This window comes from Drosophila virilis, chromosome 4 (assembly GCF_030788295.1).
Source record: "Drosophila virilis strain 15010-1051.87 chromosome 4, Dvir_AGI_RSII-ME, whole genome shotgun sequence".
Classification (NCBI taxonomy): domain Eukaryota; kingdom Metazoa; phylum Arthropoda; class Insecta; order Diptera; family Drosophilidae; genus Drosophila; species Drosophila virilis.
The window spans coordinates 13,097,601-13,122,960 of NC_091546.1; the positions used below are offsets into that span (position 1 = coordinate 13,097,601).

Here is a 25,360-nt window from a genome sequence, read left to right on the forward strand (position 1 = left end):
CTATATTTATCAGTCTGACTTATTACATTTACAGAGACAGCTTATAGTTGTATAGGCTTATTGTGTCGTATAGCATTTTGTTGTCCAACATCGATTGGGTTTCTGGAATATCGCTTAGTCTTTGTCATCGCTAAGTGCTTAGCAACATGTGCGCCGTGAGGCTACATGCCGCCCAGCAACATTTGCGGACATTCTCTTCTTCATTCATGCACTCAGCATAGGCATGTCGGGCTACATGTTGCCAACAGCTGAATACCAGGGCAGTTCGCTTGTCAGCATGTTGCCATATTGTTGTATCAACACAGAGCCGCACTTATCGATATATCGATAATTAATTCGGTCTTTTCACTCATTCTTTTCCGATTCAACAAACTGTGCGGACGCGTGGCGTGGTCTGTTTTTGTATGTATTTTTAAACAAATTAAGTGTTTCATTACAATATTCGCGTTAAAGTGTGCATAATAAATATATAAGAGATATCTAAATGCAATATACGCACATGCACACAGGCACACACAAGGCAGCAGTCGTGCCGCCGAAACGAGAACGTCGCGTTTGTTTATAACAAAATAATAATAATTTAGAAATAATGAAAGTGTTGCAGTGCGACTGAATGAATATTTGGTAAATTTCGCGTCATTGTTGAAAACAGCTAGAGTGCACACACACACACACACACACATAGCTACGCTGGTATTTTCGAAAAATATTGTGCGTGCGTGCATGTGTGTGTGTGTGCTGTGTGTTGTGTGTAAGTGCGCAGGCACTTGATACCTACTACAAAGTAAAATAAAAACAAAAAACTACACACACACACACACACACACACAGTTGTTGTAGTTGTTGCGCGGTTCCGTTAGAAATACAACGCGTAAATAAACCGGGGCCCGGGTTCACGGTTTGCGGTGCGGGCAAAGCTCGTGCACATTTTTGTCCTGTGCCCGCGTAGTCCACACGTCCAGCTTCTAACTTTTGTGTTGTTTCGCAGGAATTTTGAACGCTGCCTGCCACAGACGCCAACAGCGACGCCGACTGCACAACGTTTAAGGTGAATATAAAACTCAATTGTTGTCTTCTCTCGCTCTCTCTTTAATTTGTTGTACTTAATTTTATAGCTAATCTCTTTTGTTGTTGTGGTTGTGTTGAGTGCGTTTAGCGGCTTTTTTATTGTCGTGAACTTGATTCTGATTGGAGGTCGCTCAATTAAACCGGTTCGTTGCTACCCCTCACCCCTCGCCGGCAACCTGCGATATGCTCATCTCTAATTCAGGCGCTGCTGCAGCAGTTGCAATTCCGCTTTTTGTTGGCTTTTCGCCTACGTGTGTTTGTTTGTGTATGTGTGTATGTGTGTGTGTGTGCGTGTGCTTGACTTGTCGCAAGTTTTTCTTTTATCTGCTCTGCTATGTGCACCTATTTGCTCCTCCCCTGCCGTTGCCCCTGCCGCTGCTATCGTCGTTTGCAAATGTGTTTTTTCTTCTTCTCCTTTTATCAGCCAACTGCCCTGCACAGTGGCACCAACTGCATTCAGGCCGACTTTGCGCTGTAATTAACGTTAAGTGCCCAACCCTCATCGCTTGACCACCTGGGCGTTGGTGGGTTGGAGCCGGGGCAAGTTCTGAAGTTCTGATTGCGTTGCGTATTATCGCTGCTGCACTGAGAGAAAATTGGCGCAGCAGTAAAGAACTTTCTTTCAAAATGGCATAATTTCCCCTGGAAAAGGATCTTGTTTCCTAGATAAAAAAAAAACAATTGGCTTCAAACAGTTTTTCTTAAAGCATAAAATGTCCCTTGATAATGATAGGGAAATTTCAAATACCGCTAAAATTATTTTGGGATTGTTCCTTTTTACAGAAATGTGAATATATGAAAAATTACCTTTTTTATTGGACTTTTTTGAAGTTCTCTGATTCTAATTAGTTTATATCAACATGATGCGGTTATTAAAATGCTTATTTACCAATTTTGCACAATTTAACAATAATTTTAAGAAAAAGTAAAGATTTTGTTTCTTAATTTCCGTAAAGCCATAAATATGCCATAATTTCCCTTTTAACTATTCCCTGTGCTCAAGCGAAAATTCCTTATATGCAGTAGAAGAGTATTTTTTTTTCTTGTAGTGTATGGAAATTTCCCTGAGTGTACTTAGCAGCTAGCCGCGCGGAGTACTTAATTGCCTGGCTACCTGATTCTCTAGTTGTTGTTGCTATGGCTGCTGCTGAAGCTGATGTTGCTGCTGCTGCTGCTTTTTCTGGCCAAATGAAGCTATAAAAGTGGGCCATGGCACTGACCACAAACAGATAACTAGCCACTTTTAATATGCCCAGATAGTTGGTGCAATGTCCAAAGTTGTACGAGAGAAAGCCATCAAAAGCGCGCTATTCCCCCCAGAGCCAGGCACTAAAACTACACAAACACACACACACACACATGCATATGCACAAGGCACCTGCAAAAGCAGTTACCAATACAACAACATCACGTCTAACAGTGAAAATATCACAAGTGAACAGATGAGGAACTGGATGCTCTGTAGATTTCCCCATAGTTCGCCTGCTGCTGCAGCAGCTGTTGCTGAAGAGCTTTAACAACTCTGCGAGGAGTATTAAAATGGGTTAAAGATGTCATTTGGTACTTTTTACATAAAGGGAAATTCGCAAAGTTGGCTAATTTCTGATATTTTTTTTCGTTTCCTAGTCAAGAGTGAGGGTATTTTTATGGCATATAAAAATGATTATTAATTTATTGATTTCTTTTTCGTGTTTTTCGAAATGAAAAACGATATGAATGGAAAGGAGAGGAGAGGCAACAATGTTTGTTAACATTCAAAAGCTTGTCAATATGCATTTGAAAAGGACTTTGCAGTGTTGCATTTTCCAATAGCTTCACATCAAAACTAGCTTTTATTTAAAACCGTTTTGAAATGTAGCTTTTTTTTCAACTAGGAAGTGGAATATATTTTGCATATAGTATATGTAAATATATTTTCTTTTTGCTATTTTATTTCAAAGTAAAACGCAGCCATTTCCCTTCTTTTTGTTCTGCTAAATCCAACTTATTGAGCCTCTCAAAAGCTGGCAGCACTGTGCGCTGCTCACCCGGCACCTCCGCGTAGTTCATCCTATTCAACACTTTTTTGCTCTTGTTGCACTTCTTTCTGCTTTGCCTAGCTGTTGCTGCTTGATTAACTTCGGTGAGGAGGCAATCATCATCATCATCATCATCATCAACATCATCAACAGCCAGCGGCGGCTCTCACATAAAATGTTAATCACTTTCAAAGCTCGCACATTGCACACAGTTTTTGTTTGTCGCATTACGTTTTGTGCTCTTGCGTGTGCGTGCGCTCTCACTCGCACTCATAATGTGGTATTGCCTTGGGTCTTTTGCATGGCCTTAACAGCACGCCCGCAACTCAAACAACAACAACAAGAACAGTAACTCTGTCAAGTCGACGCAGCTACAATTACAAGCATCATTGGCCTTATTTCTTTTTAGCTATTGCTGCTGCTTTCTGTTGTTCTTGTTGCTGTTGTTTTTGTCACTGTTTGGAATGTCTGTCACTCGCACACAGACGCATACTTATGCACTGTTTTATCTACAGCTGACGTTGCCGCCTTCGTTTATTTGCACAGCTTTTAGTCGACTCTAGCTCTCCCTTGCCCCCCAACCCCTCACACTGTCCTTCGTTGAATCTTTGTTCTTGTCCATTTGCTTGAAACTTCCGAAAATGATTACGCAGCATTTTGCTAGCAGCCACTTTGTTACTTGAGAACTCCACTTGTCCCCCTTCCCCCTCGTTCACCTAGCCATTTTTAATGATCACTAAAGCTCGTGTTCTTTGAAATTTTAAAGCTCTTGTAGTTTCTATTTTTAGCATACAAAACTTTGGCATTCGGAACATAAAACAAGTCACTTAGTAGTTACTTTTGGGTTTTGCTAGCAAAGCAAAAAAAAATTTAATTGAAAAAAAAACTAGTTAATATGAGTGCACAAAAGACAAGAAACCAATTATTTGATTGCCACACACAGACATATTTTCGTTTCGACACGTTGCCGGCTGCCTGCTGTTAATTGTTGTTCTGATCTGCAGACAGAGGCTGTTGTTAACAGCTGTGTCCCTAAGTCTGTTTATGTGCTAGTTATGTTAACTCTGCTATGTTTGAAGAATGTTGAAACAGAAATTCAGTTAACATTGGCATCAAAAGTGTTAAATAGGAGTTGCTGTTTGTTAAATAAATACATTAACAGTTATGTAATCTGTGTGCATGTCAACTAAACTGTTAATTTGGCAACTATAAACAATGTACGTGTACAGACTATGACTTTTACCTTTTTACGGCAAAATCGTACTTAATTAATTTAAGAATGAATTTAACATTTCTTTTTATATGCAATTGTTGTTGCTTTAACTTTTTCGATATCTTTCAAATGTGGCCTAATGAAAATTGCCCTCTACTTTATGGGCATAAATTAAAAATTAACGGCACACTGCACACACACACACACACACACACACACACACACACAGGCTTAATTGAATTATGCTGCAAATATTTCATATTGCAAACCAGCAAGAAATTTATGAGCCATGCGCTGCTTGGCTACGCGACCCTCCCCCATCTCCCCCCTGCCTACCTCTCGTTCTCTCGTATCTCCACACCATGACGCAGGCCCACGGCCATAGCTGCCGTACTTGACAAAGCCCTGGAGCTACAGCAATAACAACAACAACAACAACAACAACAGTAGCAGCAGCAGCAGCGCGTAGTCAACGCCAACGCCAACGCAGCAACAACAGCCAGCGCAGCATTTTTGCCAAGGTTGGCGGCGTTGGAGTTGCAGCAGCTGTAAAAACAACAATAACAGCAGCAGCGACAACAACAGCGACCCCATAAATGTTGATCAACTGTTGTTTGTATGTGGCCGTGTCTGTGGCTGTTAACTATTAGCGCATGAAACGCCACGCAACTAACAAGCGGAAAAATCTCTGTTGACAGGCAACAGCACGAGGGGCGTACATTAAGTAATTAGTTGCACATAATATGCTAAAAATAAATGTGTGCCCATGTGACACATTTCGTCAATTTTTACCCCATATCGATTACTTAAAGTGGAAACATGTTTAGATAGCAATTTAAAGTTCTTGATGAATTTTAAACATATTTTTGGTAGTTAAGTTAATGAAGCTACTCTATCTTTTAAGGGCAATTGATAACAAATATGCCACGCATTCATAAAAATAGATTTCGCATTAGACCATAAAGATTCAATTGCATATATTCTACACAAACGTAGAGCAAATACCTATAAAAGTAAGAAACTTGTTAATTTTCGTTTTTTTTAATTACTTAAAGAACATCGTATGTTTGGCGCATGAAAATCGTATCTTAAATGATTGCTAAATGCTCTGAAAACAATTGAAAATATGACATTATTTTTCACTCACTGATTTCTGCATGGTTCCAGTTCCAATTCCCATTACTGGTTCCAGACTCATATCTAAAGTTGATTGTCGTCCCGTCGCCGCATGCTTTGATAAGCGCCGCCAACAGACGACGTAACGCCCGACTGCACTTTGTCTAATTGTTAAGTCTGCCACTGGCAAAAGATGCTCCCATTGTGTCCATTGCCCGCCCCGTCTGCCTCTGTGGCCCGGTTCGGGCCAAGTTCCAGCATCAAGGGTATTTCACAAGTTACGCAAGTTTTTAATTAGTTCAATGTTGTTGGCATTGAATGACGGCCCCCCTTTTGTCAATCATATTGAAGAGCTGGCATTTAGCTGGCGAGTAATCGCATTAAAGCCTCACTCTTATCGATTTTAACTAGTTACTCTACCGATTTGCATGTGCACGACGAGTCTTTGTTGTTGTGGTTGCTGTTGTTCTGCCATTTGCTATATTATAAACATAATCGACGTGACGCAGCTACAAAAAGTCTATTACACCCTGTACTCCTTATAGATGGGTTAATAGGTGTATCTGGTAGTAATACCTGTGCGAGACATCTCACAGATACGAGACATTTCATTTTACAATATTGTAAACAATTCATGAAAATCGCATAGAAGGGCAAGTTTGTTGTCTCTATCTTACTCGCTCTGTTACTCCTGCTAACTCTTTCCCTCCTTTCTCTCTCTCCTATATTTTCTAGCTCAAAGCCACCTTTTAACATCGCCTTTCTATGCGATTTTCATTCATATTCAATTTTACTGAATATTCAATATTTCCTACCTTCTAGTAGAAAACTTCCCTAGAGCTAGAGCATCCATGCATATATTGCTTGCAGTTTTGCAGCTAGGAGGGAGCGTCATTTAACAGTCCTGATACTGTGTTTGTGTGTGTGTGGCGCCACACACACACACACTCGGGCAATAGCTGGAGATTACGTGGCCAAGTCTCCCGCAAATTTATGCCATAGAAATGCTATTCCATTGTCGCTGGCACGCACTCAACTCGGCTTCGTATATTGCCGCTGCAGTCAGTCTGTCAGTCAGGCAGTCGTTCAGTCAGCCAGTCATTCACATGTTGAGTTCTCGTCAATGGGCGCTGATGCTGCTGTTGGACAGGACGATTAAGCTGGGGGCAATAATAATAAGGAAATAACATTTTAATGGGCCCACAGAAAAGAATAAAAAACCTGAAAGAAGAGACAGAAGAAGAAAAGACAGCGACAGCAAAGAGAGATGACAATTATTTTGGGTTGTGTGTGTGTGTGTGTGTGTGCGTGTGTGTGTGTCGTCCAAGTAGCGAGGGGCTGTGGGTAGCATGAAAAACCGCAAAACACACGAATGATGTCAACAACTGTAAATGTTCATGCGTGCACGTTATTGTGAGAAGTTTAATGTGATTTATGACGGTGTCTTTAAGACAGTGAAGAGAATTCGCAGAGAATATAATTTTGCGCCAAGTTTATATTATTATTAATCTTTTTGTTTTACAAATTATTTAGATTGAGTATACATTTATTTTATGAAAATTCTCTCTGTATGTCATAAGTTTTTATATTACATTCAAATTTGACTTAGCTTAAGTTTTATTTAGGAAATGACCAACATTATTGCGTTAGCTGGAGTTGATGCACAGCTTGTTAATTGGATAAAAGTCAAAAGACGTTTTCTTTCTTTAATGAACTTTACTTGATGCTGATCTTGGTTAGTTTCATCGCATAAACGACAACATTTTCGTAGCAGTAACGAGCACATGGTAAAAAGTTAATGATGCGGGTCAAGCCACTGTCCGTTGATGGGCTACATTAAAGGCCAAATGTCAAACCCCAAAAGAAAAGAGAAAAACTTTGTTTTAGCGCATTTGGTTTAACATTTTTGAGAGAAGATGCCACAAATACCTAAAAAGTAAACAGTGGAAAGCGTATGTTGAATTAAATAAGTAGCTTTTTTTAAAAGGGGAAAATACCCGAATATTCCAGTGTAGATAAGTCTAGATAAAATTTTGAATTTTATTCAATATCGTTTTAATTTGATCGTATAACGTTTTACAGGGTATTCGACAGTGCACCTTTGTTGTTGCTTTTTGCATTTGCAACAAACTTTTTCGCAGCCACAAAACAAAAAAAGGTTGCTTAAAATGCCACAACCAAACAAAAAACTACTTCGCAACCTTTTTTTTCTGTTTGTATTTAGTGCTCCGATGCTCGCTGGCAATTGCTCATTGCTATGCAAACGGTTGGCGCTTAGCATATTTCTGCTTTCTAACCGCACGACCACGCCCCCCCGTCCACTTGTCTGGTAGATTTAACAAACACAGGGAATCTGAATCAGAATCCAAAACCAAATCCCTCCACTGGGCATTGGGTAGTTTCTCCATTATTACTGTACACGTGCACCCTTACTGAGAAGGGTATAAGCATTTCGACACGGTATATGTAACGCATTGCAGGGGATGCCTTTCATTTGGTAAATATATATATATATATATATATAGCTTTGATCAGCAGCAAGAAGAAGAGTCAAGAGTAGCCTGGTCCATGTCTGCTTGCTTTTGGAGTTTTACTGTTATTTGTTATGTTTAACATAAATCGAAAATCTGGTAAATGCGTCAGCGAAGGGTCTTTAATTGTCGGCGTGTTGTGCTGGCTGTTTATTTCGCTCTCTGTTTTTTGGCATGAGATTGGGGGATAAACTCGTGCAACTTACCATACAAATTGTTGGAATTAGCGCGGGCTTTGTATGCGCCAACCGCGCCCGCATACGCCGCCCAGCCCACACCGCACCCCTCTGCACCCTGCCAGCCTCTGTGCAGACCCTATTTGCTTTTAATTAAAATGCGTGTCATGAATTTTTTTTCTTTCTCTTTTTTTTGTTCTGTTTTTTTTTTTTTTTTTGGTTGTGCGCCAAAGATTCGGTTTTTGAGCTGCTGAGAGACAGGCAACGCGTGGAATAACTGATGGCCAGATAATCATTATGATGATGATGTGGATGATGATAATGTTAATGATGACAGCTTTCTTTGCGGTGAAAAAAAAAAAAACACAGCTACAAACACAGATTTTAAACACTTTGTCAATTTGCAGGTTTTCTTTTTTCATCTCTCGAAATTCATCAGCTCATTGCTCATTTCCTCTATTTGCCCCCTTTGTCTCTTACCTGTTCGCCAGATTTGTAAATTGTTATAAATGTTTGCCTATTTCTTAAATGTTTACCCTCAAGAACTTAAGCCTAGACTGAGAGCTGATTATTTTTGTATTGATAAAAATGAGAAGCCTTAAACAGCTGCATTTTTTTTAGACTGTTTTTTGTTTCTGTTTTTTCTCTTTTCTTCTTTTCTTTTATAAGGTCTGCTTTTACTTGCGTAAATTTGTACAGCTTTTCTTGGGATTAACATAGTAGGCTGTGTTTTTTCCGAGGTCTGTTTCTGTCGACACTGCAAAACATTCTTGTCGCTTGCCCCTTAGATATGCTCGTTGTGTGGCATATTCGGGTGATATTTCATATTAAAGAATATGATATGACAGTTTTTAAGTTGATATTGAGCAACTCTTGAACCGAAACCAATCGAGACTGGAATCAAATGACCTAGAATTTGTGAATCGTTAGTAAAGATGAAAAAGAGAAAACGTGTAACGGGCAATATACAAGCTCGAGAAGCTTGAAGAAAATTTGAAAAGTTTGTTTAAAAATGAATACAGTTTTGAGGTTTACATTCAAATAAAATTATGCTCGAAAATGAACCTTCAAGAATCGTTAACACTGTATAACAAATAGCATTTAAATAAAAAAATTACACAACACAGGAGAACATATAAAGGACTAACAGATTATTATAATAGTATAATAATACTTATGATTGTAATCTGCGAAAAATTCTAGATTCTGGAAATCACATATGCATATAACAAAAATTAAAAATAACAAATGTGCTCACACAAAAATACGATATATTTAACTAATAGTACTAAACTTTATTAATAAGCTGTAAAAATAGGGAAAAATAGAGTAGGCAGAATATTACGAATCCCAGAAGATCTCCAAGTCAAAGATTTTTCTTAGTTCGAAATTAAAGTCGAGTCGTCTCTTGCTTAGCGCCTCGATTATTTTGGCTCTGCTATAAAAAGCACCTACCTCTGGCTAACTTGTGCTCTAATTGGATTCCGTTAGCCAACACTGAACCAGTTATCGCACTGCGCGCGCTCACAGCTGATCGCCTAGGCAAGTCACAACGTCTAGATGTACAGTAATCAGAATTCGATAAGAGCCGGTTGGCAAATTAACATTTTATTATTATTTTTATTATCAAAACACAGTTCGTTAACCCCTGCCTGCTGGCTGGGCTTTTATTGTAGATGGGGGTACGCCAAGACGATGCGTCGTTTATTGTGGAACGTGTCTGTGCGTGTGTGTGCCTCTCTCTCCCTCTCTTTCTCTCTTACTCTCTGCCTGTGTGTGTGAAATAAATGTTATTTGCATGCAATATAAATTACGCGCCTCTGCAACAACCGGCCCAGTTCGTTCTACTCTGTCGTTTGGCCATCACGGATCATTAGAGAGCGCCAAGTGCAGGGCCTGGCCGTGTATCCCTCTGCTATTGCTTTAAAGTAGGGTACACACACAAATGGCGGGGGTGCGGCTTTGATGTGTGCTCTGCGTTTTGCTGCTGCGCTCAAAATGCGGTATTTTTATGTGGGATTTTTCTTCTTCATCCTCCCTTTTTGTTGTTGTTTGTGTGTGTGTGTGTGTGTGTGCGCCAAATGCGCGTGCTTAATTATACAAAATGTGTTTCGCGCTCGACTTAACAGCCAGTGATTTATTTTGGTAGCTCGCTGGCGGCATTTGTGAATGATGAATTCATTTGTGTGTGGGTGTGTGCAATTAAATTGCATTTATTTGTTTTTGCAATAATAAATGTTGCTACGCTATGTAAATAAAAGTTATTTTCCACGTGGATCACATGTTATGTAGCAGGCAGTTGGATCATATGTTAACATCGCTGGAAAAGCTGTTTGCATTGATAACAGTATGTTAAGTAACAGTCATTTACTGAAGGATCTTTGTGGCTGACATTAGAAACTTTTATTTTTCCGTTGCATTTCATGGTAATCGCACTTTAGTTCTTAATTTGTGGCTTGGGAACCAGTTGCGACCAATTGACCATCATCAGCCTAATCACAGTCCAGGGGCCAAACACAGACGCCGTTTGTAATTGCACAATTTGACAATTTCATTAATTGCGTTTAATTGCTGACGTTTTCGAATTGTGTTTCACTGTGCTTTTGTTTTGCCGTTTCTTAATTGCAATTTCTGTTACAATTTCATTTGTAATTGTTGTTGCTGTTGCTGTCCCCGTTACTGTGTTTGTTGTTGTCTTACGAACAAGCCGCCAGCCACTTGATGCGACCTTTGTGAACGCGCCAATTCATTAATAAATTGCTCAAACAGCTTCAAAGCTTTTTATGCCGTTATCAAATTGCTTGCTCACTTGTCGCCGGGGCTGCTCGCCATGCCCACGTCATCCCAGTTGGCCAATGTTGCCCATATCGCTTGATTTTCGCCGAATCTGGTTCTCAATTGTAATTGTGTGTCGTGTAGCGGAAATTCTGGCTGTTTTTGAAAGTGTTTTAGCTTTTTTCTAGTCTAACAACAATGTAAAAGTGAATTTGAATATTTCATTCACGAAGTAGCTTTACAAAACTTGACATCACTGCGCAGAGCGTAACTAATCGAACGGAACGGATGCATTGTGTATGCTCTTACATCTTGGGTCGGAGCTTTTCATGTGAAATTGACACAGATTTTCATCAAATTAATTGCTGTGAGGCGTTTAAAGTGCGGCCTACTCAACAAGCGTGCTAAAGTGTGCTACAAGTGCTACGAGCACAAACAAACACGCATACGCAGTCAGTGCCACGCCTACCGCTGCCACGCTTATCAGTAGCCATAAACAGCTAGCAACAGTCGCTCTTATAAAAACTTTGCTTCCGCTATGCTGTCTGTGCCCGGAGCACAGTTACAAAGTGCGGCAAACGAGCCAACCAGAGAGAGGCGGAGAGAGTGAGCGAGAGAGTGTGGGTGGGAGAGCATGTGGGGGCGAGATGTTAAGTGAGCGAACGTCGTTTCAATTTATGACACTTTGACAGCTTTCCGAAACACTGTGCGTCGCGCTGTGCGAATTTTAATTAAAATACAAAATTTAATTTACGCGCACTCTGCAGCGTAGCCAAAACTTTGACTTAATGAAGGCAGCAACAAAAGTTTATCAGCGCACACAAACACACACACACAAGTACATGAAGACAAAGTGAAATGGAGAAAACACGATAAACACAAATCAAAGCAGCAGTTTACGACGGCGCCCCCACACACACACACATACACACATGTACACACAATTCATCAATTGCTACTATTGCCGCTGGCCCTCTCTCCTCTCTCGCTCTCTCTACCTATGTTGCTCTCAGGGTGTTTACATTGGGCTGCTAACATTGATGGGGCCAAACTGTTGTGCTGGCTGTTCCTTCTACTTGAGCATTTGCTGATTGTTGTGTTTGCCTCAATTACTTTGAATTGAATTATAATTAAGTGATAAATGTGTCTTTATTAATATTGTTATCGTGTTAATAGCATAAAACCAATTAACTATTAACACTGATTACATGCAATAGAACACTTATTGTTTATCTATCTATTCTCTTTTACTCTTACATACTGTTAGCAGTGATTAGCATAAGCTGATGTTAATACTTCTTATTTAGCAGTCGCTGATTAACAGTCATTGTCTAACACTTAAAACTTTTGCTTTCATGCAACGCCCTGGGCTCTACAGTGGCTCCGGTAAACATTCACACCCAGTTCATATTTGACACTATAATTAATAGTGTGTCAAGGTTTTTGCTCTGCTTTATTATTTAAAACATGATTCCTAGTGAAAAATGGGCATATTAATTACCGTTTCCTATGCAAATCAACATATGAATCATATATTTGACATAATCACAATTGTGTTGTTTACAGCTTTTTATTTATTTTTGCATTGAATTAAAAACTGCGAAATGCCAGTTGAAATTGATTAATTTGAGTACGCATAACAGTTTAAATGTTATTTGATTAATAATTAAAATTGGCCCTTTAAAGGACTTTGTGAATAAAACATTTGCTGATGCATTACTCAAAAAGCTTTTGTGAAAGATTATCATAAAATACATGGTTTTACTGCACACAATTTCAGTTTGGGAAATTATATTTTTGTCGTAAAAACCATATCTTTAACATATTCGTTGAAATTGTGAAATGCCAAGGCATTTTTTTACAGTGCACACATACTTGAAACTCGTTTTGTATCTTTGTTATTGAGTGCATTATTGACAACTTGTCCTGTGCCGCGCACTGAAGGACACTCTGTTGGCGCTGCAAGCGCTGCCTGTCATTTGCCACTTCGTTTTTAGCCCTCTTTCGTTTCGCTCTGCTCATGCAACTGCATATTTTAACAGGTTCGCCCTTCCACCGACCTCTTCTCGCTGCCACGCCTCGCGCCCACTCAACAAGCTCTTGACGTGTGCGTGCATCGTGTTATGGGAAACTGGTTTCGAATGCGCCTACCCTTTCTCGCACACTCCACTCACTCTCCCCCCTTCTCCCTCTCTCTCGCTCTGGCTCGCTCTGCCTCTGTCTATCTACATATCTAGGCGTAGCTTTGGTACTCGTCGCACGCCTTATGAATGATTCAAATGCATGTTATGTGCGCAAAAAGAAAAACCTGACAAAAAAAAATACCGTTAGCAGTTGTTGCGCTTTTTGCTATACCCTCGCGCATTAAATCTCTTACTGGGTATATCTGATTCTTCTTGTTGTGATGCCTTCTGTGTAATCTGAGTCATCCAATTAACATTTTGCTTTACTGTTAACAAATATTAACATAGCTTTCTGTTACGGACATGCAAATAACAGTTTTGAACATTTAACAGTGTGTGAACACTTAACAGTGTGCACTGTTATTCAGTTTTAACGAGCTCACCGTAACAGTAGCCAACATATTTAGCATGCTGTAAACAGGCTTTCAATTGAAATATGTTTCGAATAGGGTATGCTCAACGTCCATCACTGTTCGCTGCAAAATGTTCACATGATTTCAGATGCCTCTGACATCTCGTTTGTTGCCGGTCTCTGTTTGTTAGTCTTAACGTTGTTGCTGTTGCTGCTGTGGCATTTTCAGGTGCGCTGCGACTATGACCTTTGTCAATGGAATTCGGGTTCGAATCTTTTGTTCATTTTTCATTTATTTGCCTCTCTCGTAAACTGCTTCGCAAAAATGTTTTGTCGGAGTAACAAGGATTTTGTGGCTAGATCTGACAAGCAAAGGTATTTGAATGCTTGGTTTTTTTTCCTTATTGCATTTATTGGGATATTTGCAAGCAAATGCAGATTTTAATGGCAGATTGTTGACTTAAGAATATTGAAAATTGCTGCTACTTATCGCATACAAATGCATCATGAATCATGCTTTGAATCATCCACAGTGAAATTTCACTTGTGCGAACAGCAGCTTATTATCAGTTTTTTTTTTACTGTAATAAATATTGCTTTTATTTTTGGATCGTGAAACGATTTATGTTTTTAATTACATACATGTATATTTTCCAATGAAACTGTATTCAGAAAAAGAAAAAAAAAATCGCAAATCATTTATCGTGTCGATTTCGTGTTTAACATTAATCAAAAGCGTGAAGTGTTTGTTGTTGGCCGAAACTCGCAATCCATACAAATATAACTTTCGGTTTTCAACCATATTTACATACATAAATTATAATTTTTGTATGGTCATTTTGTTGTTGTTGTTGTGTATTGGATTATTAAATAATGTTGGTTTTTGTTTCCATTTTGCTTTCTTTGCAGTTGAGTAGTTTCTCAAGGTCTTTCGGTGCGTGCGGAAGCGAGGAATAGTGGCAAAGCGGGCAGAGGGGAGCAACATAACTGGTTGTGGGGGCATGAGCTGGCCGAGGCGATACTGGAACTGGACGCCGTCTCAATGGAGCAGCAGCAAGCAACTGTGAGAAGAGGATGCGACCAGAAGGGCAACTAGTTAACCAACAGCAGCAGCAGCAGAAGCAGCGGCTGAGATCTTGCCTTGTCCGTGCGTAGCATGAGACAGAGACAGAGAGAGCAACAGCTCCACAAATGTGCCAACCAACCATAGTAACAACAAAAACAACAACATAAAATTCAAAGCAAAATCAAACTAGAAAAAAGACAGTGGGAGAGAGAGGGAGTTCACGGCGCGTGTCAAACAATAAGTCTGATAAGAAAAGTTATACACTGTTAACATACGATAAACAATAACAGCCACAACACATAACATATCCTTCAAGTTAACAGCAGAGTGGCCAAAAGAAAGCAAAAACTCACTCAAAACAGTGCGCTGTTAACATGAGTGCCGATGCACACAGCAATAAATAGCCACGCAAACAGACAGAAGCTGACTGCTGCCAGATAAACTGATTGACTGACAGAAACAAATCAAATTTGTCGCACGCAACACAAAATTTACAGTTAGTTCTAACAGCACCAACAGCAAACAATAACATTTTAACAAACGTAGTTAACATGACTCTGCAAAGCTTTACACGCAAAATGCGCGGACGCATGCGCTCAAACACCTGCCGCATCGTGCTGCTCACCTCTTTGGTGTGGGTCATATTTGACTTCGTGCTCATAGCCCACTATTCGGACTGTATAGGCAAGGATGGCTGGCGTTGCAGGCGAGCCGGCGAATACGATGTCGAGGTAAGTAAATGCTATTTAGATTACAGAATTACCTATCTCAGATATCAATCTATCATCGTCTTCCCTCGCAGCAGCCCAACGCTGAGCGTTTGGTGGACGACAATCAGCTGGTGAATGATAATGAAATCAATACGGAAAAATCATTGGATGCCGAGGATAGCGCTGGCATTGCGCCCATTATGGGTCAAGGCTTCGTCTCTGGCGGCATTTCGATGACCTATCGCAGCGTGGTGCTGAAAAAATGGTTCCAGGCGCCCACGGTGCGTGAATCGCGTGGCAAGCCGGGCGAGATGGGTAAACCCGTTAAAATACCCGCCGACATGAAGGATCTCATGAAGGAGAAGTTCAAGGAGAATCAATTCAATCTATTGGCCAGTGATATGATCTCATTGAATCGCTCGCTGACAGATGTGCGGCACGAGAAGTGAGTGCGCCGTTGAAGCGCAAGCGAAGTTAGAATCTATTCATCTGAAATATTTATACCCCATTTTAGTTGCCGGCACAAACACTATCCCTCAAAGCTGCCCACCACCTCAATTGTGATAGTATTCCATAATGAAGCGTGGACAACGCTGCTGCGCACCGTTTGGAGTGTCATCAATCGTTCGCCGCGCTCCCTGCTCAAGGAGATCATACTGGTGGACGATGCCAGCGAGAGGGGTAAGCTAGCGGTAGCCGCATCTGCCATAATTCTCATATATCTAACGTCTCGCCTGCTTTGGTAGACTTCCTGGGCAAACAGCTGGAGGATTATGTGGCCAAGTTGCCAGTTCGTACATTCGTGCTGCGCACGGAGAAACGTTCCGGCTTGATACGCGCACGTCTCCTGGGCGCTGAGCATGTCACTGGCGAGGTCATCACCTTCCTGGATGCCCATTGTGAGTGCACCGAGGGCTGGCTGGAGCCTTTGTTGGCGCGCATTGTTCAGAATCGTCGCACCGTGGTGTGTCCCATCATTGATGTCATCTCCGATGAGACTTTCGAGTACATTACCGCTTCGGATTCAACGTGGGGCGGCTTCAACTGGAAGCTCAACTTTAGATGGTGGGTTTAAGTAGGCAAATTTCCTGGATAATGATAGTTATTGTGACACTTGCAATTGTTACTTTCAAGTAGAGAAATCGCCAGTTCGATTCAGCTGACAGTGTGAGAAGAAATTTAAAATAGGTAGTTCTATAGGTAAAATCACATAAAAGCTTCACTTTCCCATCTGTTTCCATATTATTATGAAAAGCAGCTTTTACTTCGATTGTGCTTGATGAGCTTGATGAAATGATATTAAAGCCTATAATTACTGTGGAAGCTTCAGCGTGAGAGGAGGAAACATGTTAATATAAGCCTAAAAGCTTTAGGCTATGCTATTTTACCTTTAAAATGAACTTTCATTATTTAATAGACTTGAAGACTTCCACGACTAAGCTTCTACTATGAAAGCACATTACCCCATCAAATGACGGTTATTGTAAAGAATCAACGCAGTAAGGGCATAATGTTTTGTGCTCAAGTTTTGTATTAACTTAAGTCTAAAACTTCAGCTTAACTTTAAGCTGGTGTCGTCTGTGAGTTTTATGCCTTTATAACTTTGTCTAGCAGGATTAATTAAGCATTGGACTTGTGGCTAAATCTAATTGGATTTGAAATTTCTAGGTATCGTGTTCCACAGCGTGAGATGGCCAGACGGAATAATGATCGCACAGCCCCGCTGCGTACACCGACAATGGCTGGTGGCTTGTTCTCCATCGACAAGGATTACTTCTATGAGATTGGCTCCTACGATGAGGGCATGGACATTTGGGGTGGCGAGAATCTGGAAATGTCGTTTCGAGTAAGGCAAATTTCCATGCAATATGATCTTCTATGGTTTTTCTATTCGTTCTTACAGCTACAGCCAAGCCGCAAAAAAAAAATGCAGAAAACAAAAAACAAATGTTGCCCATTTGCGTACATTAATTATCATAATTATATTCATTTTCTTACTCCTCATTTAAGTCACAGTTATTGTTTTTTTTTTTTTTTTTTTTTGTTTTTATTTTACTTCGAAATGAAACGATAAATTGAATTGTGAAAAATATTTCTAATCACAACCAACACACAAACAACAACAATCCATGACAATTCCCAGATATGGCAATGCGGAGGCATTTTAGAAATTATACCCTGCTCGCATGTGGGCCACGTGTTCCGCGACAAGTCCCCGTACACCTTCCCGGGCGGCGTTGCCAAAATTGTGCTGCATAATGCGGCGCGGGTGGCCGAGGTATGGCTGGATGAGTGGCGTGATTTCTATTATGCAATGAGCACAGGTTCGAAAATATTTAAAAACCAAAAAAAAAAAAAAACAAAAACAACTAAAAATCAAAAAAACCAAAACAAACTCTCTACAAGACAAGAAAACAACATAAACAATAACCGACTTTACTTACATAATTATCTAGTGCGCATCTAACACCTGAATTTGATTTGAATTGGCTTTCACTTGCTACTAAAAACAAACATTGAGAAAATGGTATTCTTCGGTCTGCCGAAGCTAAAATACCCTTGCAGACATCTAATATGGATTCTTGAGCTGTTTTCCGCCAATATTTCACAGTTGCGGGTGAAATTTTTAAGAAAACCTAAATTTATCCAATCGAAATTTCATCTACCAAATTCTTAAAACCCAATTCCACCAGGAAGGAAATACTTGAGACCCAATTCCACCAGGGAGCGCCTTCTTGAAACCCATTTCCACAATGATTTTGAATTCGATCGGATTGAAAATAAAAAGATAATGCAATCTCTTTCTGTGATTTTTCCACACTTGTGCGTGGAATTGAACACTAAATGTTAAACTACAGGTTTTATAGTTTATTTGTTTATATTAATAGAAACAAATTTATATTTATAGGCTCTCATAGAATTTAGAAAATATCCAAAAATGCTTTTTATAAAACCAAAATTAAACTCCCACACAGTTCTTGATATTATAGCATTGTGATCCAGCTCAAGGGGTTTTACCTAGAAATTTGTAACAATTTTCATGGAAATAAGTTCCGACTTCACATACACATATAATCTGCAAGGGTATATCCAAAAAGATCAACCAAAGCTCGATTTAGGCTCTAGAACAAGCTACTAAAAACACTAAACACAAACAATTGACTTTATTTTGAGCATAACAAGAAGCATCAAGTTTTCTCCAACATTTAAACTATATTGTAAAAGCAATTTGTGTTAACTCTTGACTACAAAATAATATGTATAATCGAACTATATAATAACTAGCTAACTATATACAACATGCATATTATGTAATGTAATGTAACACACAATATGATACCAAAAGCTAATGCCACTGTCGTCGCTTATCCAAAATGTCGTTTAGCCCATTTACAAGACTAATCAGATGTACGCACTGGCATATGTTTTATTTATTAATAATTATAATTAGTGTGCTACTGATTGTATATTTATTAATTTTTTTTTCTTCCATTATTAACGAGACTCTTCTAAATGTTCTTGAATTTTGTGCTCATGTCGAACGAGGCGCCGGCAACAGCCAAGAGCGTCATTTTGTTATTAACTTATAACTAACCAAAACTATATATGAAAACAACGACTAAAATAACTAAAACATATAACACGTTCAAACAACACGCTCACACACATATATATATAATAACGAGTACCTATCACAGTTGTATTGAAATGTTAACACTGAATTTAAGCTAAGCTTAACGTACATAATACTCGTTGCGTTTGATTTAAATACGAATTGGCAATTAATTTAAGTAATTTAATTTTTTCATTTTTAAGTTGTTACTAATATGATTTTTTTTCTCTCATCTTTACTCGCTACATAACATGTAGGCGTCTCTCGTTGTGGGCTAGGATTGTTGTCGTCAAGCACTTAACTCTGCTCCTTAAAGCAATGCACTTGATTAAAAAGTCTGCTTGCAAACAAAAGCTATGCTTTAAAAATATTTTCTTAACACAGCTACTCGTTTTTAAGTTTTTATGCTAACTACTACTCGTTGGAGGCACTCGTTACTTACGTCAACTACTAGTTGTAGGCAATCGTTACTAATGACAACTACCTTTTGTAAGTCTTCTTGCTTACATCTACTCATGAGCCTCATTTCTATTGCTGTGGATATTTACTCGCTCTGAGGCTTTGCTCCGAAAATCTCGCTGCTTCTAAATTCTTGCAAGTACAAACTCTTATGGACAACAATTCCCTTAGACTTGTGTTACAATTATTTCTATTGTAAGCAAAGTCTGACTCTGAGCAAAGTCTGTTTTAAATCACTCGCTATAAGAACTCGTTACATACTATGAATGCATATAAATAACTATCGCTACTTAAGACAACTACTCGTTAATATTTAAATCACTCGCTACTTATTACTACTCGTTACAATTAGGCAATAATAAAATACGCTAAAGGACCAATTCGTTATTATATGTAAGAGTAGCCAAAAGACAACTCGCTAATTCCCTTAATCGCTGGAACTATTCTCCGATTTGACTTAACAAATTATATCAAGTGTTAACCTAGTCCAACTCTGTCAACCTCTTAGCTATCAGGGACCGCTTTACCCAAGTCTTGTTATTGCACAGCATCATAGTTTGCGCTTGGCTATAAAGTAAATCAGCACTCGATCTATATATGAATTGATATATATATGTATGTGTATATATGTGTACATCTTTCTCTGCCTTCTTTCGTCCAATCTTTTTATTTTTCTTTATTTGCGTGCTCTCGATAACAACTTCTTGATGAACCGCCGCGCTACTCCAGGTTTGGATGTGTGGCGGTCTCCTCGAGATAGCGCCCTGCTCCCGGGTCGGTCATGTCTTTCGCAAGTCAACCCCATATACCTTCCCAGGCGGCACCACGGAGATTGTTAATCATAATAATGCGCGTCTGGTTGAGGTTTGGCTGGACGACTGGAAAGAGTTCTACTACAGTTTTTATCCAGGTTAACGAAACTCAACTACAAATCAAAACTCAAAACAAAAACAAAAATCTCTTATCGAATGCTTTTCACTTTTCGTCTCTCTCACACACTCTCTGCCACACTCTCTCTCTCTCTCTCTTTCTGTCTGTCTGTCTCCCTCTATATATATCGTTTGTTTCGTATATATAGATATATATATATATATATTTATCGAGCAAGTCGCACGCTCTGCATTTTGCAATTGTCTGTCTTACATACTACGCACACATATATATTATATAAAATCTAGTTAGATCAATTATTAATATGCATATATATTTATATATACTTATATATGTATATAGTTTATGGCATGGCCGTGACAAATCCAACAAACAACCAAATCACCCACAACCCCACCAAATGCTCACCCTGTATATGTATTTGTTTTGTCCATTGTTTACTTGAGTTCCTTATGTCTTCTCTTGTCCCATCTCTCTCTCTCACTCTCCTTCTCTTTAAGGTTCCGTTATGTCTATTTAGTTTCGTTGTAATTTTACTTGTTTGGTCCAACAACAAAAAAAAAATCCACCCACACTTTTCACCACTCGAAGCCTGTTAAATGTCCCCCTCCCTTTATTCACCATCAATCTCACGCATAAGCAAAAAAAAGAAAAAAATCCCCCTATTTTGAAGCTCGTATTGTTCGGTATTTTTGTTTTATGGGGTATTTCGCGAAATGCCCTATAAATTTTGCACATGAATACCCCTAACATCTTGCTGACTTAGCTTAAAGCTCTTTTTTTTTACTTGGCATATTATTTTTAAGCATATATATAAAATATTTTTGTGGCATGTTTTGTATATAACGGTATTTTGTGTCCTAGTTTAAAAGCTTTGTACAGTCTTTTTGTTGCTCAGCTGCTTGCACATTTAATCCCCTCACAGCTTGTAAAAAGCCTTTAACAAACACGAATGTAGCTTCCAGAAGAAAGAAAAAAAAAACACCTACACTTACACTAACATTGATGTTCTACACCAATTTCCCTGAAAGCTTACCTAACCAGGAAAAACCCCTATTTTTTTTTCTCTACCGCCTTTGCAACTTTAGGCGCTCGCAAAGCTTCTGCTGGAGATGTCAGCGATCGCAAAGCTCTGCGCGATCGATTGCAATGCAAGAGCTTCCGCTGGTATCTGGAGAACGTTTATCCGGAAAGCTTAATGCCACTGGACTACTACTATCTGGGCGAGGTAGGCTTTCGAGTAATAGGGGAGTGCCAGTATTAATTTATTTATACATATTTATAGATACGCAATGCAGAGACTGAAACCTGCCTGGACACCATGGGTCGCAAATATAACGAAAAGGTGGGCAGCAGCTATTGCCACGGTCTCGGCGGCAATCAGGTGTTCGCCTATACGAAACGGCAACAGATCATGTCCGACGATCTGTGCCTGGACGCGGCCAGCTCCAGTGGGCCAGTGAATATGGTGCGCTGCCACAATATGGGCGGCAATCAGGAATGGGTATACGATGCGGAGGTAAAGTCACGCTCGGATATTAATTCAATAACAACGCAGAACTAAACGAATAACTTATTGCAGGAGAAATGGATACGACACACGAATACGGGCCAGTGCTTGCAGCGTGCCACGCGAGATGATGCCAGCACGCCGCTGCTGCGGCCCTGCAACTATTCCAAGGGGCAGCAGTGGCTGATGGAGTCCAAGTTCAAGTGGCAGGCGCACTAGCTAGCCAGCTAAACGGATTAACTAAAACTAAACTTAGAACTTCCAATATGTGTTTAACTGTTAACTAGGTTGCCAGCAGGAGGAGAGGATGAAAACAGGAGCATGATAAAAAGCAGGCGTTAGGAGCCAGGCGTAGGATAAGGAGAAGGAGCTGAGTTACTAGCAAGGATTTCAAGCATTTTTTTCTCCTCTGTTAAATTTATTCACTAAGTTTTAGTCTAAGATGATAGTTTTTTCTGTATCTGTGTGCGTGTGTCGCCGACTGTCTTCCCAATTGATGTGCGTGCGTGCGTGTGTGTGTTTCTGTGTGTATAGATGTATACATAAGTGCTCATTTGCATATATATATATATATATATATATACATATGTATGTGTGCGTTTAGTTTTATGTACCATAATGCATAGATTTGTAATATATACGTATACATATTTACCTAGCCCCGACCAAGTACCAACAAATTGGCATTTAAATGACAATGTGCTTCACAAGGAATACAACAACAAAAAGAAAAGAACTAACTAACTAACTACAACTAATATGTGTCATAGCAGAACGACTAAACCAAGTTAAACATACACCCACATATATAATATATGCTTAAAAGCAGAGCAGCCCGGGCCACATTCCCCTAGCTCTAATAACTATCGGGCGTTGTGTTGTAACACATATATATATATATATATTTATATATATATATGTATTGATACATTAAAGATTTAAGTTTATTAACTTTGTTAATTTCGACCCGCTTCGCTTTGTACCAAATGATAAAAATCTAATTCTTGTTAAAAATCAAAAATGCGCTGCATTTCCATATCATAAACAACAACAAAAATGCTTCTAAAAAAAAATCATAATCATAAACAAACAAAAATTCTTTCCAAAAACATGAAACAAAAATTTAAATAAAATGCACGCATATCATAAAACAGTGTAAAAAAAAAAAAGAAAATATTTAATTAAGGCCCAAACATATACATATATCACATATATTTATGGATGATATGCATATACGTATAAAAAATGTACATAATTTAGAGAGTAGCTATTAAAAATATACATTTAAATGAATTATTTATATTTATATATATTATGTGTGTGTATGCGAAAATTGTACTATAAATTGCATTTAGTATAAGGTATTTCTCTAAGTTCGAATTTAGAGTTTAGACTTAGTCGAAAGTTTTGCATCAACTAAAACGTAGCTCCAAAAAGAAAAAAAACACCAACAGCTCTTAAAAAAAAAAAACAACTAAAAACAAATTGTGCTCAAATTTTACGCTATTTTTGCTGTTGTGTAAATATTTAAACATGTATTCAAAAGTCTAACCTGATCTAAAAATGATATCCCAAAATATCCACCCACACACACACACATATATATATATATATTTATATATACACAACAAATCTATAAAAGCCAAGTAAAACGTTTTAGCTAAATTAATTTTAAAAAGAAAACCATATACATATATAGTAATAGAGACGATATATATATATACATATATATATATATATATATGTATATATATATACACATGGTGACGGTGCAATTTTAATTTTAGCCTTAACTTTAGCTAAACCAGATCCAATCATGCAACGACTGGCGACAGGCTGGACGACATCCAAAATCTCCTATTTAGTTTAGCTAAATATTATTCGTAATTCTTTCGTTTGTTTGTAAACTCTATCCAAAAGTAACAAGAGAAACTTCAAGCCACCAAGTCGCAAGATGTCATTTTTTTTGTTCAATTAGAAACTTTTTAAATTTTATAAATAAAACTGATGGAAACGAATGAAAAACTATAAAAAAAAAAACAAAATAAATTCCAAGTGTTGTGAAAAGCTTTGCTGCTCTAATATTTATTTGGCATTTAACAACACTGGCCACAACTGACAGCTAATTCTATCCAAACCCACCAAAGAATTTCGAATAGAAGAAATCGCACGAATCCTGCTAAAACTAATTTTAGCATGTCTAACATTGCCTTGGCTCAAGATATCTTATTGATATATATAAGCAATATTATCGGACCACAATATCATCTAGTAACTCTACTTTAGTCCTAAATATGTATGCTTTAGGTCTAGAAACGTAACCCAATATGCACATTTATTGGCAAATTTTACTCAACTGCAAGGGTAGTCGACTTAGCGATGCCCTATTATTGGATCTTATGTGCAGATAAGTATTTAAAATGGCACATGATTTGCCCCCTGGAAATAGTGTTATCTTTTATCGATCTCAATGCAATATGCAATAGAGCCGAATTGGTAATACTCTATTGAAGAGTTTGCATAGAGAAATAAGATTCAACCTGACAGACCGATAAGTCGTTAACTCAATATCAGGGTATTGAGGATATCAGTAATCAATCTGAAGACAACCCTTTGACCACTTTACGTTGGGTACAGGGTATATTGAAAATATCGGTACAATCTCCTACCAATTTACATTGATTACAGGGTATCATGAAAATATCACTTTTACCATCTACTGGAGTAAAAAATCATTTTTATTTTTGTTTTCTTTTTTTTTTGTTTTTCACCTTATGCTTTTTAGATAAAGCATAACAGCTCTTTCGACCGGCGCGGCGCAAACCACAGAAAATTGTGTGTTGTCTATAAAACTACGGAAACTTTAAACGTAACGGAGCATTGAAATCCCATAAGCCATTTACTGTTCCTTGGTCTCACGCAGACGACGCACAGCAGAGCGCACGGAGGCGGCGGCCGTTGTGGAATAGACCCAGGCACCGCCGGCAACGGTGCGCTTGCAGCGTTTGCACGACCAGATGCCCACCACGGAGCGCTTCATGGAGTCCTAGAAGATGCGTTTGATTAGTATTTGAATTGTGAAATCGGGTTGCCCCGCCTGCTGCTGCTTACCTTGCCACAGAACGAGCAGGTATATTTGCTGTGCTGGGTGATTTCCATTTTCTTGACCATCTTACGGAGCGAGGCACCATAACGGGTACCATATTTACCAACGATTCCAACCTTCTTGGTGCGCTTGGCCTGTGTGTGTGGAGGGGGAAAAGAAATGAAGAGTTTAGTAGAAAACAATACACAATTGGCGCAACGTCGCTTTGTGCGTTTCAAAAGCGATTTAAACAGTAAATTGTTTGAGCAACTAATAGCAGACGGTTTGCTTGTTCGTTTAAACGCCTCTTTGGTGCTCAAAAAACAACGATTGCCTAAATATTTCCCGATTTTTATACATTCGTACCATTTTTAAGTTGTTGATTTGTCAAAAAATTCAACAGGAAAGAGACGGCCTGTCAATGCCATGGCGTGAACTTGGCTGCGGTGGCCAGCAGCAAGCGGACGAAAGCTAAGAGCTATAATAATCGTAAAGGCGGCAAATAATTATATATTACAAAAATGCATAAAAGGTGTACGAAAATAACAATTTAACAGGAAAATGGTTGCTTTAGCTGCTTAAATATTAAAAGTA

The 25,360-nt window shown here is 38.8% G+C and overlaps 2 protein-coding genes across 6 annotated transcripts; one reads left to right on the plus strand and one right to left on the minus strand.

The window, feature by feature from the left end:
• The first annotated feature begins 305 nt into the window (after positions 1-305).
• Positions 306-24,549, plus strand: Pgant5 (polypeptide N-acetylgalactosaminyltransferase 5). 5 transcript variants are annotated; one of them, XM_015173308.3, is made up of 11 exons: positions 306-402; positions 989-1,048; positions 14,342-15,229; positions 15,301-15,653; positions 15,723-15,889; positions 15,955-16,273; positions 16,877-17,054; positions 20,010-20,190; positions 21,260-21,399; positions 21,457-21,690; positions 21,754-24,549. In XM_015173308.3, exons 3-11 carry the CDS (start codon positions 15,050-15,052, stop codon positions 21,898-21,900), a joined length of 1,899 nt encoding a protein of 632 aa, XP_015028794.1. In that variant the 5' UTR covers positions 306-402; positions 989-1,048; positions 14,342-15,049; the 3' UTR covers positions 21,901-24,549. The 5 variants fall into 5 exon arrangements, with proteins under 5 accessions (XP_015028794.1, XP_032293999.1, XP_032293997.1 ...); XM_032438106.2 differs by lacking the exon at positions 20,010-20,190 and adding an exon at positions 17,352-17,532 and having other exon boundaries at positions 307-402; XM_002051947.4 differs by lacking the exon at positions 20,010-20,190 and adding an exon at positions 17,352-17,532 and having other exon boundaries at positions 307-402; positions 15,304-15,653.
• Positions 24,399-25,286, minus strand: RpL37A (ribosomal protein L37A). Its single transcript, XM_002051946.4, has 3 exons — positions 25,133-25,286; positions 24,793-24,921; positions 24,399-24,727 (listed from the first exon to the last, which is right to left on the minus strand). Exons 1-3 carry the CDS (start codon positions 25,133-25,135, stop codon positions 24,581-24,583), a joined length of 279 nt encoding a protein of 92 aa, XP_002051982.1. The 5' UTR covers positions 25,136-25,286; the 3' UTR covers positions 24,399-24,580.
• Between the last annotated feature and the right edge of the window lie 74 nt (positions 25,287-25,360).

Coding starts and splice junctions, on each gene's coding strand:
- Pgant5 (XM_015173308.3), top strand. CDS start 15,050: ATGACTCTGCAAAGCTTTACACGCAAAATGCGCGGACGCATGCGCTCA. Junction 15,654..15,722: donor ACAGATGTGCGGCACGAGAA/GTGAGTGCGCCG, acceptor ACCCCATTTTAG/TTGCCGGCACAAACACTATC. Junction 15,890..15,954: donor GGACGATGCCAGCGAGAGGG/GTAAGCTAGCGG, acceptor CTGCTTTGGTAG/ACTTCCTGGGCAAACAGCTG.
- RpL37A (XM_002051946.4), bottom strand. Junction 24,728..24,792: donor CCTGCTCGTTCTGTGGCAAG/GTAAGCAGCAGC, acceptor CGCATCTTCTAG/GACTCCATGAAGCGCTCCGT.